This window comes from Micropterus salmoides, unplaced genomic scaffold (assembly GCF_014851395.1).
Source record: "Micropterus salmoides isolate LMB-PRFRI ecotype aquatic unplaced genomic scaffold, ASM1485139v1 Ms_hic_scaffold_12, whole genome shotgun sequence".
Taxonomy (NCBI): Eukaryota; Metazoa; Chordata; class Actinopteri; order Centrarchiformes; family Centrarchidae; genus Micropterus; species Micropterus salmoides.
The window spans coordinates 10,411,885-10,426,262 of record NW_024040263.1 but is presented as its reverse complement, the minus strand read 5'-3'; the positions used below and the strand labels follow the sequence as shown (position 1 = coordinate 10,426,262).

At 40.5% G+C, this 14,378-nt stretch overlaps 1 protein-coding gene across 2 annotated transcripts in view; it reads right to left on the bottom strand.

The window, feature by feature from the left end:
• Positions 1–3,012: 3,012 nt before the first annotated feature.
• Positions 3,013–14,378, bottom strand: part of fbxo41 (F-box protein 41) — a 51,837-nt gene continuing 40,471 nt past the window's right edge. For both annotated transcript variants that reach the window (XM_038713294.1, XM_038713293.1), the window contains 9 exons: positions 13,923–14,311; positions 10,762–11,000; positions 10,499–10,614; positions 9,869–10,021; positions 9,601–9,696; positions 9,356–9,474; positions 8,775–8,933; positions 8,121–8,236; positions 3,013–7,186 (listed from right to left, as the gene is read on the bottom strand). In XM_038713294.1, the coding sequence (XP_038569222.1) occupies positions 7,124–7,186; positions 8,121–8,236; positions 8,775–8,933; positions 9,356–9,474; positions 9,601–9,696; positions 9,869–10,021; positions 10,499–10,614; positions 10,762–11,000; positions 13,923–14,311 (1,450 nt within the window). In that variant the 3' untranslated portion in view covers positions 3,013–7,123. The remainder of the gene's footprint in view (positions 7,187–8,120; positions 8,237–8,774; positions 8,934–9,355; positions 9,475–9,600; positions 9,697–9,868; positions 10,022–10,498; positions 10,615–10,761; positions 11,001–13,922; positions 14,312–14,378) is intronic.

Sequence of the window (14,378 nt, the reverse complement as noted above, 5' to 3'; positions counted from 1 at the left end):
ATCCACAGTAAGATGTAACTGGAGCTTCATCTGCATCTGACACCTCACAGTGTGAAGGGCACAGAAACAGCCGAGCCTGCCAACAATCTTCATCCCATAGCCAATCAGAGCTCGAGTTACATTTCATGGCAGATTTGCCACAACATGGTTTAGCGCTTTACTCCCTGAGCTCTGAGAGAAGACATGTACACAGCTGTGTCTCATTAAGACAGGACAGAATTAATAATTAATAGCTTAATTTGTCACTGTAGCTACTAGAGAAAAACACAGTGCTGATATATCACCGCCCTATAATTATTATGGGTAACATATTAGACATAGATTAAAATTCCAGCAGACACACAGCATTAGCATCCATTTCAGGTCAAGTTTTACTTCTACTTATTAAGGACATGTTTGTATTCTTTACCAGGTAGAACTTCTTTTGCTAAGAACATCTGCCTGAAGCTGCTGCAGAAAATGAGGTTGTAAAGTATTTGTGAGGCATAAAACCAAAACAATGAGCAGCAAGAGGGATTATTGTGGATTGTGATTGTGTGTATAAGGCTTTACAACTGAAACCCTGTTTTCTGTGGGCAGTGTACTCACCCTCCTCCTTCATTCAGACAGTTGGAAAGCAGAGAGGGAAACACAGGGACAGCGTTCTGGCAGGAGGCCTGGTCCAGCAGGGGAACACGAGAGGCTGCAGAGGATTTAACCCTTCAACTATAGCTATCACCAGAAGATAAAGTCATCTTTTGTTTGCCCGTTATGGTGAAACAGAGAGATCATTACATAGTGAAATGTTTTACTAGATGTATTTTCAAAAAGGTAATGCTGCTTTCAGGTGTTTTCTTGTCAATTTATGAAGTTACAGATGAGTTTACCAAGACATTGCACTCAAACAACTCATAACCAGTGGTAAACTTGTACAAATTCCATTATACAGTTTACAAGCCACATTTGATAACATATGCTTATTTTGTTTTTATGTAAAGCGCTTTGAACTGCTATTGTATGAGATAGTGCTATACAAATATTTATTGAATTATATGCCTTTTATGATAAACTAATCCTTAATAATTCTTTGTTTACACATGATCATGAATTGTATTAATTAATTTTAAAAACATTAGAAGTAGTTATTGTGCCATTTGTAAATAATTTATTATTAGACATTGACATATCATTTAAAATTACTTACTCATTACTTTTGCTACTGTTTGTAGATTATTATTTAATTGCAATTTTTTGGTTCCCCCAAATTAAGCAAATATACTAAGAAACAAAACTACTTTCACTTACCTGTAGTGTAATCTCTTTTAAGGACTATGTTTTTGATATAAAGTAGTTCCAATAATAACAATAATGTGATGGTTGAAGAAGGTCATAAGGTAAGGGCGTATCGGACTTTGTGGGGCTTGTGGCTTGTAAATACAACTCAAGTTCCTTGTTATTTCCAGAAGACATGAAGCCATGCACATTACCCCGAACATGTTTCCCACAACAAACCACCCACACCTACATGTCCCACAGAAAACAGGTCAAGGCTGTGTCACCTTGCCTGCTTGTTGGTTTTGCATCACCGTATTATGTCAGCGCTGCATCCGCCATTACTGTACTGTTCTTCCCTCTCAGGTGAGGATGAACACTCAATGCTGCCCTCGCAGACAAATATCAACAAACAGGATGCTGAGAAATGACCAATGTACTCAGGGTGTGACGCTGACTAACAGAGAAGTTAGGATTTCAGTAACTTTGGAATATAGGTTCACACTATTTCTGCTTGGTATGTATTTAAGTGTGCATACCAATTATATATATAAAAATATTAAACCATTATTTATAGATTTATTTCAACAGTATACAACATGCTGTTAAAGCGGCATTAATATTTCTTTGGCCACTATGGGGCAGAGCAACTTCAAAACAAGATACAGGTCCACAGGGCCTTTCTCATTTCCTAAATTTGTGTCTCCTCGCCTCCTCGCTCCTCCAGGTGCATTTCAGGAATTGACATGTCCTTCAAGATGGTGCGTTGAGATCGATTTCCAGGTCACAGCCTCGAGGATCTAGGCGGCGAGGAGGCACATATTTGGGAAATGAGAAAGGCCCAGACATACAGTGTGTGTTATTATGGCAACAAATCTGCCATATTAGTGTTTCTAGTCACCTGATCAATGCATTTCCTGCTTTCCTTTTACTTCTCCAGCTCCTACAAAGAAAACCTCAGTCTTTAATTGCTACAGCATATTTTTTGAGCTTGTTCACGAGCTTCTGTAGTTGCTTTGATGTTAGCCGTTTTGTGCTAAGCAGCTACCATACAGTGAGTTACCGCAGACCTTTTTCATGGCAGCCATCTTGCCATCATAGCAGGGAAAGGACCTGTGCTCAAGTCAAAATGGCAAGACAGGTCAAAATGTCTGATGGGAGCAAAAAGAGACTAAAGGTTGTTGGTTCTGCTGCAGAGTTGGGTAATAATTTGTTGCTCCAGGTGACACAGTCTGTGCTTCAATATACCTGTATACAGTCTATAGTTCCAACTGCAGGATACAGGCTTAATCAAAGGCATGCCAAAATTACAAAGAGATGTTTTCTCATGTAACTACAGTATAATGGTATCTGTCATACTGTATGTGGTATATAGTATCGGTCTTATTTGCCAAGGTTTCGAGACATCAGATTTCGGCTGAATTAATTTTCATTTGTGGTGCTTACAGCATTCAAAGCTTTATTTCATTCAACTTCATGTCATAAGCTTTAATGTGTAATGCTTTCTTTCTTGATTGCCTATGTGATTTTGTTTTGGCCTTCTTGCACCTTAGCATTGTGTTGTGAGTGCAGAGGTTTTCTCAGAAGGAGCTACATTGAAAAACTATATTTAAAGAAATTCATCATCACTACTTTCAGGACACCATGTCATAGCTCTGGATAGGAGTTCTTGAAACGAAGAATAAATTCATTTGACCCTTTAATCGCAATCTACAATTTCCTTTCAAATCCTTTTAAAAAGCAGGGGAAAGTATGAGCAAATACAATTTAAAGCAGTTTTATTGATGACAACAAATGAGTGAAAATGAGTAAAACATTTCCATCTATTGCAGTCATCGCAGAAGGCTGATCGTCTTTTGGAAACGTTTTTTTTTTCCAGCAACAGAATCCTTTTTGTCGTTTAGCAACATAGATGAAGTTCATGAATAAATTGACATACCTGTCGATGGCATTCAAAGATTAAGTAGTACAAAGACAAACTGCACACTTAACTGCCCAGGTAAGTGTTGAGGTAATGTGTAAAATACTATTCAGATGAATGGGCAGAGTACAATCAGAGTACATGAACACTCACTGTTTTTCAATTGCACAGTATGATACATGGGTGTAACTGCAATAGAGGAGGAGTAAGACTCGATTCTGAATATTAAATAATGAAATTAACATATGAATGAAGAAGCACCTTGGTTTATAAGTGATGCTTCAGTAATAATCAATTCAATAAATCTTCAATAAATAAATTAGATATGATTCTGTTTTATATGTGGAGGCCTAAAGTTATTCTGGCCCCTCTAATCTGCCGTTTCAGAGCGTACAGCCTCTGCAACATCTTCAGCAGGTCCATTTTTCACAATAAAGCAAATGTACTGTTGCTATGAGCATGAAATCTATAGTATAACGCAAAGTTAAAACAAAGACAGTAACACATACAAAGGTGAGCGTAAGGTCATATTGGCAATGAACCGAAAAAGCACTTAACTGTTGGTGAATCGGTATCAATCTTTAGCTTCCCAACCAATGAAATATGAGCTACGGTGTAAGAGAAAAGACGCTGCTCAGTCATAGAAGTTCATATGTAATTGCTGTGTTTCCAAAATCTTCTTTCCATGAAACCGAACATGTAAGAAACAGTTGGCTTCTTACCACAGAAACAGAAAACGCCGCCAGGCATCCTGCCGACAGAAACCAGTGTCGTTTCTGACTAAACTGACCGACGACGGACCAATAAAAGTGTTCAGGAGAAAAAGTGCATCACATTTTGTCAAATACTGAGAAATAGCTGAACATTAGAAACAACACTCTTATAATAAACATCTGAAATATCTTCTTTTTTTTTTCTCACTAGTGCAACAACAGACTGGATCAAATAAAATGAAACGTTATTAACCTGCAGGCAATCAAAGCTCTTAAAACATCTAATAGATTTCACAGTAGCAGAACAGTTAAGAAGGCAACTTAATGATTGATGCTTGAACACAAACATGCCAACATTATACACATCGCTCTTTTTTTTATAGAAATAAATAGCTGAATTATCATCTTTATCCTCTTCTTAAATAATTTCCATCTCTATATGACTCTGATGCACATTTAATATAAAGTATCTAATACACAACTGCAATTTCAACACTACTGTTATACATAATATAATTCTCTATCTTTCATTCAACTTTGGAGAGAAAAGGCTTACAGAATGTAACCTGTAAACTTTCACTTTTTCCACTCATAAGTATAACCTTAATATTATAACATCAAATGTTGGTCCTTTTTTTTTTTTCTTGTTTTTGATTTTTTTTTTATACAAACATTATGTACAGAGTAGCTGATAGTGAAGGCAGGATTGTCTAAAACTCAAAATCATTAAGTGCTGTTGTGTTTTCTCTATTGTGTCAGCAAAGTTATACATCTTTCCCACAAACATCGTTCCCTCAATGAAACCGAGTGGACAATCAGTACCAGTGTATGCAGTACTGGAAGAACATGAAGAAATGCCACACCCACAGCTGTTCTCACATATTGACCTGGAACATCATCACTACAATATGCAGCTACACAAGTCCTCATAAACATTTTTGACTATGAATCAGAGACCGAAAATAACAGCTCACAGCTTTCCTCGTCAGTTTTTTTCCCCCACATGCCACACACGTCTGCTTGGCATTCCAGGGACCCTTCACCTTGCTCTGTTGCACACTCCGCCCATGGATGTGATGGTGTGTTGTGACAGGGCTAGTTGCCTTGTGCTGAATGAGGTGTGCCAGGTAAAATGAACAGGCGTGTCTTAAGGGAAGGGACAGGACGTTCTGCCTGATGTGTGAATCATTTCTCAACCTGTTTCGAAAGGGTGTGCGCAAAGTCAAAGTGATTGTAAGCGTCTTAGGCAAGCTCTGTTTAAAAGGGTACTCCAGCGGTGATTGTGTATTGCACTTTCAAAATGTTTGGGGACTCGCAAGAGACTGATGCAGCAAATCCTGACTTTTGGTCCCTAGTTTGGGTCAAGCTCCTATCCTTCTCATTTCTATAGACCCTCTTTGCATTGTAAATGCATCTTTCCACACATTTTTATCTACATGCCCTCCGATTTGAATGAAGGTTTCTGTATTCCGAGATAAGCATTATGAGGGCTACTTACTCAGACATGCCAAAGCTCCTCCAGAGCCGCAGCAGACAGTATACAGCCGTTTTCACAGGCTGGGCTGAGTAGTACTCCTCATGAAATATAAACTGATCTTGATGTGTAAAACTGTTGGAACCCCCTTTACGTGCAACACAGGGGAGTGCACGCTAAGTGTCCCCACAGTAAGTATCGCTACTCATACTGCTTGAAAATGTCTGCAACATAGCCATGCATTGCAACAAATCAAATTTGTAAATTTGTAAGTGATACCAATGACCAAAACGGCAAAGGTGACACATGTTCTGCCCTGCAAAGAGTACAAAGTGGATTATCACACCAGCTGTCCGTTGGCTGTGTAGGTGCTTGGAAAAACCAGCAGAGGGAGCCAGAGGCTGCCAGCTGAAAAATATAAATAAGGATTGTTCAGGGCCTCAGCCATGACAAGCACTATTAATAGGAATGGCACTATTTAGTATGAGAAAGTATGAAACTCACATGATATATAAACACTAACATCTATCGTATATACCTGGAGACCATGTTTGATATGACACACAACACCCTTATGTTCAGTAAGAACTGTTTACACTCAATGAAACGTAAGCTAGTTTTGAGTAAACATCTTCCTTACATGGTCCCTCTTCCCTCATTAATGGCACATTGGAGAAAAATGCTCACTGGAATGAGGACAAACACTGTTACAAATGGCACTAGGTTTTGAGAGAAATGCATTATGAATCATCTTCCAGCCTTGTGAGTGAGTAGAATCAGATACTGCATCCTGTTCTCGCTTATGAACAGGTCTAGAGATACTATAACCATCACAACACTGAGTCCAGGTTTGGGACATGATGCTGTTCATGTGAGGAAGCAGAGGATGGTAGAGGAGGCTAAATGCATCTCTGCCATGCAGCCAGAAGACTGTCAAGGTCTGTGTGTTACAGGGAGTGCTGTCCTTGTGCTCTCTCTGTTGTGCCTGGAGCTGGTGCAGCATGTTTCTGTTGTGGGTGGAAGCAGTAAGTGTTGAAGGTTGTCTGTTGTCCAGTTTAAACACACATTAGTGCAGGGCAGGCAGGATGAAAGCCATTTAATTCATTCCTGGACTGTATGCATTCGCACATCCGCTCACACGCAAACAAAAAAGCTGCTGTCGCAAGACTTTTAACCTTGTACGTCTGTAGAAAGTATGAATGCTTGAAAATGTGCTCCTGCCCACGAGCTGTTGGTACTGAAGGTAGTCTCAAGTATATGTCAAGCATTGTGTGGATGCAGACAGTTAAATACAGCGCTGTCACCTGGCTCCAGGCGTTTCAAGAAAGGGATCTGGCTCTGTGCAGTGACACGATCCATTTTTATGGTGAAAGCAAAACACGACTGAGAAAGAGGAATCTGACAGTTTTGTTGGGTTATTTGAGCCTGTAAAGTTTAAGACAGGACCTTAGTTTGATATATAGTGCCATTGTTAGTCCAAATATGCCTCCTGACTGGGTTTCAGTCATAACCGGCATGAAGGAGATTTTGATGGACCCTTACTGAATAGTGAATGAGTTTTTCTGTTTGATTTTTGTACTGGTGGAGGATGCACATTGAGCCTCGGCCCTGGTTCATCCAGGTTCATGGCGTTCTTCTGTTGTTTCTGTCGGTGCTGCAGACGTATTAAACCCCATGGAGTGGGCTCAAAACAGCTGGGTCTTTTTGATTGACTGGAGCCAAGTTTGCGCTTCTTCAAGACTCGAAGCATCTGCACAAAAGACGTTAGCAGAGGCTGTCTGCTTTCACATGGAGGATTTTGGAGAAGCCAGGTCTCTTCTTCAGAGCCTGAAAGAAAAAAGGGAGGAAGGGCCATCAGAATAATTTTCTCAAAGGTGTCCTCTGGATGACTTTTTTCTAAATATCTGATGCTTTCATGCCTTTATGTTTTCTGACATTAGCAGTGTGTACAATAACTGATGTCTGATAAAAAGCTATAAAAAAAACTGTAAAGCACTGAAGTACAGCAGGTTAAGGATGACGGTCTTGCTTCAGAAGCGCCACCTCTACTCACTTCAAAAAAACGGATGATTAAACACGAGAGGATCACTTAAACAGGGAGGGACAAAAATAAATCATTGCTGTTTGCAGCTTTTGGAGAGGTTACCTAACTGCTGTGAGCAACCCCACCATCTTGAGTGTAATATCAAAGAAGAACACACTGCAAACTGACTCATAAAAACAAAACATAAATAAAGACCTGGGATTTCGCAGCTTTTACATCTCTGTTTGTGTGTGGTCAGCTATAAGAATGACCCGAGCCTCTCACAATAAGCCTCTGAGTGAGTTAACACCAGCGCATCCACAACCAAACCATCACTGGGACTTCAAGGGTTGAGTCATGGTTTAAATGTTGTGTAGCTGTGACAAAAATAGATACATCTGATCCTCTGTACAACAACTGGCAAAGCAGTTAGTCATGAGCATACAATGGTGCAAAACGCCAAGGACATGTTGGCTGAAAAAGAAACTAACACAAGAGAGTGCAGACCTACATTAACAAAGCTAATCTCCCCTTTAGCCATTACATTCACAAAGTCAGCACTGCACTATGGCAGTAGTTACAGTAATACTACTAATATAATACAGGGCATATGTTCCCTGTCTTCATTATTTCTGTGAGTTGTAATGTATGGTTCATCAGCTGACATGTATGTTAAACTGAAACAGTGGTGTGCTGCAGGTGCTGTATTTTTGATATGAGACACAGAGGTGCTTTTACCTGCAGCTTGTTAACCATCTCATCAAACAATTTTCTAGCTTCAGGGCTGTTGGGGTCCTCAAAGTAGTCTTCTATGCCAATCTGAACCACAATGGACTTCAGGTTGCGGCAAACGCCTACACGAGTGGAAGGAGGATTTAGGCGGCATTAATTATCATATGTATTTTTGTTTTTTTGCATTCTCATAATAAATTTGTACTTACAGCTATGAAAAGTAAATGCACTGTAGTTTTCCATGATATTCTTGAAATAGGAAAGAGGAGGCAGACCACAAGGGACTGTGACAGCAAAATAGTGCAAAGAAATCTTGTGCTGCTGATTTAGCATTCAGCATTTTTCTTACAGTTATAGGTGCCTAAATGTAATCCTAACTTGCATTGTTTTAGAAGCCGACCCAACACCATAACCTAAAACACTATGCAAAATATTTGTATTACCTGATTTTACTAATAACCATAACAAAGAAACCTGTAGGATGAATCAAGGCGTAGCTCTCATTAGGCTATCACACAAATAACACATGAGATTAGACTGTACAGTGCATTTTATATTAAGTTAGAGGGACACTATTACAGTTAACTGTTATATGTGCATTCACAAAAGGTTTTTGGGCAGAAGGCCTACAGTAGTTAGTACAGCAGTATCCAAACTCACTGTTGAAGTGGAGCAAGGCTTTGGGGGTGACTGGCGTGGAGCTGAGCACCAGCATCTCCAGACCTTTCAAGCCCTCTCTGCAAACCTCTGCTGCCACCTCCTGGTTGATCTCGCTCACATGATCCAACTCCAGCACCTGCAGGCGCATGCAGTTCCTCGCTGGTGGTCGTGGGGTTGTGAATGGATGTAAGGAAATACAGAGGTGGGGAAGATAAGTGGGGGGAGTGTCAAGAGAATAACAGCAAAGGTTACAGTAGCACATAAAGTAAAGCCTCGTTTAAGGTCTCAATCAATATTGCTTAAAATGCACACTGTTAGAAAGACAATGTCAATAGATTGAGCAGATACTGGTTAAATATATTATCTGTGCATTCCTAGTCTTCTCACATGACAATAATATTGTTTAAACCTCTTACCATAATTGTTACATCTGTCCCCTTAGTCATGATTTAAAAAGTACGGTGATTATATTTGAATACTGAAACATAAACATCATGAATAATGTATTTCTGTGCTGTAGATTTAACCACTGAAAGGAAATAAATTAAACATAGAATAGTTGTTTTACAGGCAATGTTTACCTAGAGAGGCCAGCCCCTGAATGCCACATCCAGCTCCGCCTACACCAAGAGCACGGAGGTGTGGCCAACATCTTCCAATCGTCTGCAGGCATCGGTTACTGAAACGAGCAGGTTGTTGACTAAAAGAGACAAAATATGATTCCATGATCATTTATTTAATAATCCAAAAACCTTGCTATCATGACAGAAAGCATATTTCGTATTTATCAAAAGTTACAAAGGTACAGTATATTTCTGTCTATTACCATGGGTGTAGTGGCGCCACCTGTAGGGAGATGATGTCTCTACAGCCTGCTCCGAGGGCCCAGATCACCTCCTGGCCAACTGGATCTGTTGCGCTTCTAGAACACAAGTATTGAAAATTTTCTTTATATTACACAGCATAAAACTGAATGCTGTCTTATGGGCTTATTAAAGCAAAGTCAGTGGGGGTAAAACTGAAATATTTTTGCATGATGCAGGGGACAGGGTGCATATTTACAAGAGAGACAGGAACTGGGTGTACTTGGCTACCTGTAGGTTACAGCCTGCAGAGCTCGGCAGTAGCAGCTTGCCAGCCAGAGGGAGCGATCGGTCAGCAGGTTGGGGCAGTGTGAAATCTTCAGTATCAGCAGGTTACTTCCTGTGGCCTTTAACAACGCCTCCAGACCTTCCTCCAGACAGCCACTTAGATGGAAACGTAAGGGAAGGTCAACAAAAAAAGATTGACAGAGACAGAGCAGAGGAGGTGATTTTCCTGGCCTTCACAGCAGCACTTCTACCATTTATAGCACCTACCAAATGTTCCTGCAATGTTTGCAGCAATTTATTCATGAAACAGCAATTTAAGAGCAGCTTTAGGCTGTAATGTGCTCTGTCTCATTTATCTAAGCAACTTTACTTTTTCAACTCATATCAAAACATCTGCATTCAATCACTTATGTTCCCTTTGCTGGCTTCCTCTCATCAATCACTGTTTGACGAGTCATTCAGGATTTCACTCAGTTCAACAGTCTTCAAAGCAATGTGCTTAGAGAAGCCAACATAATACACAATGTAGTAATAATAACCCCAGTGGAAAAAAGTGACTTTTTTAGAAATTGTGTGCAGCTGTAACTTCCTCCGCATACCTGTGTGTCTGTTTCTGCTCAGTGTGTGTCTCACCGTGTGCTTTTAAGGTAGTCCTCCTTGGTTTCCTTCTTGCCCCGCTGTCTTGGTTTGAGGTTTTGCAGGATGAGGGAGTGTGTCTGAGTGCACCACTGAGACAATATGCTCAGGAACTTAGAGAGAAGCATAGAGAAGAACATGGGAGTGAAAATCTTCATAATAAACAGCAAAGAAGACACAGCCAAATGCACCACATGCTACTGCTTTGATAATGCCACTGACTATTGACTGCATACAGTATCTAAATGGTCACTATGCACCTTGGAAGAAATGCGGGCGTTCTCCAGCAGCACTCTGGTCCACACAGCTGGGTGACGAGCCACAAACTTCCAGTCACGGCAGACCTCAGCAGCTCTCAGCAGCGTTTTTGTATCCAGGTAGGTGAAGATGCAGAAGAGAGCAGCACGCATCTTCAGGATCTCTGGACTGATCACCTCGTTGGATTTGGACGGGCTCTTTTCATGGCGGCATGGCTTGTTGTAGACCCCATCAGACCGACCTATGGGAAGAAAAACACAATGTGAGTTGATCTAAGTTAAAACAAAGGATCCCAGCATTTAATTTGGACTTTCAGGTTTCAAGGATTTATTACAGGATATATTCTCTGCTGTACCATGAGTGCAAGTTCTTTCTTAAAATCATCAAAATGGCAGATAAGACAAGAATCCAATATTGAACACATTCAAATCCATGTAACTTTTCCTACCACTAGCAGTGCTCCTGTATAGTTTTATTGTCCCACACGCAGAACAGAGACTGGTAAAAGGTTAACACAATGAAAAATTAAAGGCTGGACACATGAATATTATAAAGTTTAAATCCTTATTTCTGGCTTCAACCAGACAGACAAATTCAGTCTTCACTTGGTCCAATATGTAAACATGTTACTTCTGTGAGAAACCCAAGTGTCATTCCAGCCTCAATTATGAATTTCATTTCAATGTCATCCAATCTTGCTTCTACCATCTCTGGAAATTTGTTGCATTTCATTCAGTTTTGAGTTTTAACCCCTTGCCACCTGAATTTATTTACAATTATATAAGAAATGTATTATTTTTGTTTTCATTTGCTTTCAAGCTGATGCTAAATTAAGTGGAGTTTGTTCATTTGTTTATAGAACACAGAAAAGAATTCAGGTATGATGCAAATTAGCAACAACAGGCACCAACGAGAAACCAGTGCTTGCAAAAGGTTCCTCGGTACATATCGAATATGCACAAACAGGCATTGAGGGAATCCATATTTTACGTCGACTCATTACTTTTAGCGCTTCTTGAGTCAGAAATATGTTGCAGTTTCCGGAGCTAGGTGTAAGACTAAAGGGGGTGAGATCTGTGTATATTTATATTGTTTATATTTGGTATTTTACCAGTCCTTTTTCCTAATTTTGTTCTTGCTATTTCCCTGTTTGCTCTATTGTTCTTATTATTTTTTTCTATCGTTTTATGTTGCTTTTAGTAAAACACTTGATTTGAAAACACACCATTATCATTATCCATCCATCCATCCATCCATCTATCATCAACCGCTTATCCTGCGTACAGGGTCGCGGGGGGCTGGAGCCAGTCCATCGCAGGGCCATTATCATTATATAAGTAGTAAACATACATTTAAAACAAGACCAAATTAATTTAACTTCAAGCTTTATTTTACTTCTGTATCTGTGGACAAAACCGTTTAAAAGCGGTAGAAATGTATTCTGTCACATGGTGGCGCTAACCTTCAACAAGACACTAAATGAGATTACATAATTTTTTTTTCTTCTTTTCATCTTTTCATGCTCTCTGTTGCTATCTATTGGCTGATACCATGTGTCCAATCCAAGCCCGTCTAATTCCTCCCAGCAAGATTGCTCCTAGATGACTCATTTCATCTTTGGCCTTGGAAGGCGTCTGCTTGAAACCATCAGGGCTATGAACCATTACTTACACTCTCACTCTCTCTCTTCCTCGGTCTCTCTCTCTCTTACACACACGCGCACACACACACACACACACACGCCGCCTACGCTCAAGACTGCCAAATGAACTAAAAAAGCCAAGCTGTGTGTTACATACTGAGAAAAAACTGTGTGCATAGAGATGCATACCATCTGATAAAACCTGGCAGACTCTCCCAATAAGAAGAACTACGTCAGAGCAGAGGAATGCCAGTAACGTGGTGAGTGTTACGTGAGAAAAACCTTTGAGTTAATGGGACAGTCATAGCAGTTCATGCGAATTTGTCATAGGGCTCTGGCCCAGTTTTGCTCCTTCCCAGACTGCCTCAGTCCACCTGGTATTTAGAAGAAACCCGACAGCAGGTGGAGAAAAATGGAGGGCAGCAGCAGTGAGTTTAAGGATCTTGGCAGGGTAGGAAGTTAACAGAGAGATGTACAATCTGTGGTGGATCTGAAGAAATGTGCAGGCATGACTGGCGGTCTGATTTGGCTCACTCGAACCAGAGCTTAGTATGAGACAAGGAACTGAGATGATACAACAGGCAAACAGCGCTCTCGCAAATACAGACATGCTGAATGTCTACCAAAGACACAGACGCACAAAGAGAAGTGTATAGCAACTACAGCAATGTATGACTTGGTTACTCATCATCTATAACAGACATTCTGGTGGTAAACAAAATTGTATAAACCCCTCATGTCAGTAGACTTTAATACAAATTTTATTCTCCTTTTTTGTGTAAAAATATGGTTCTAATGTATTTCTTTGCCTGACAGAAATCACTTTAAATTACCTCTTAGTTTGAAATATGCTACACATACTTTTTGTCAATGCAGTGCTTGACATATAAAATATTTTTTCAGTTTTTTGATTGATGCACCTGCAATTTGGCCACATACAGTATAATTTTGGCGTCTTTGGAGCCCTGTTATTTGTCTCACGCTGCTTTAAAAATAACATATCAGAGTGCTTTTGTATAGCTCACAATGCAACTAATTGGCATTTTAACTAGACAAGTTAAGTCAAGTCAAGTTCATTTATAAAAGCCAAAATGACAAGTTTGTCTCTATCCTTAGACCCATGCTGTGGATAAGACAAACTTCCAAAGAACATTTGTGGCAGTACTTCAGAGTTGAAGTAATTTTTCATAAAGTGTTCACACTGTTGTGTCTACACACAGCAGCAGATATGAGGCATCATTTCTCCATGTTTACCATATATGCTCATGGCTGATCCACATTCACTTTGTAGAATGAGCTTTGGTCACTGATACAGCTCCAGCAACATTACAGCGGCTGCTACTCAGCCTGACCTAGATCCACATCAGTGACTGCTCTCACGGGAGTCATTTTAAGGCCTTTTATTCTGTGAATCCTGGTTCCCATGTGTCTGAGCCTCTGGCTGAAATGTTAGATTGGAGAGAGTTTGTGACAGTGTGTACATTTCTAACGGGTCTGAACAGTTTCCCAGAGAGCCGTTACCTGTGTTAGGGCGATATCCTGCCCTGCCGTGGTGAGGATAAGGAGCGGCAGATTGCTGGACTTCAGCCACAGCTCTCCTCTCTTGTTCCCACATCTCCATCTCAGACTCGGTGGTCCGGGAGCCTACGTCTGACACGTCCCCTTCCTCACCTTCAGTGCTGTTCCTGTAAGGCCGCCGCTGCCAGTTCTGGATAGCCTGTTTACGAAGACCCCAGTTCCTTGATCCGCCAACGCCACATCCAGGGGACCGCTCGTAACCCCCCTCACCCATTCGACACTGCATGTGATAGTACTGAGCCTCGGGACACTCCTCCATGGGATGCATCTCAACGCTGTCACTGTCGTAACCTCCAGAGCCCTGTGAGACAGACTTGATCCGTCCTGATGCTCTGCAGGAAAACAGAAGGAAGTGTACTATAAATGATGAGGAGAGATGCAGAGAGTTAGATAAGAAGA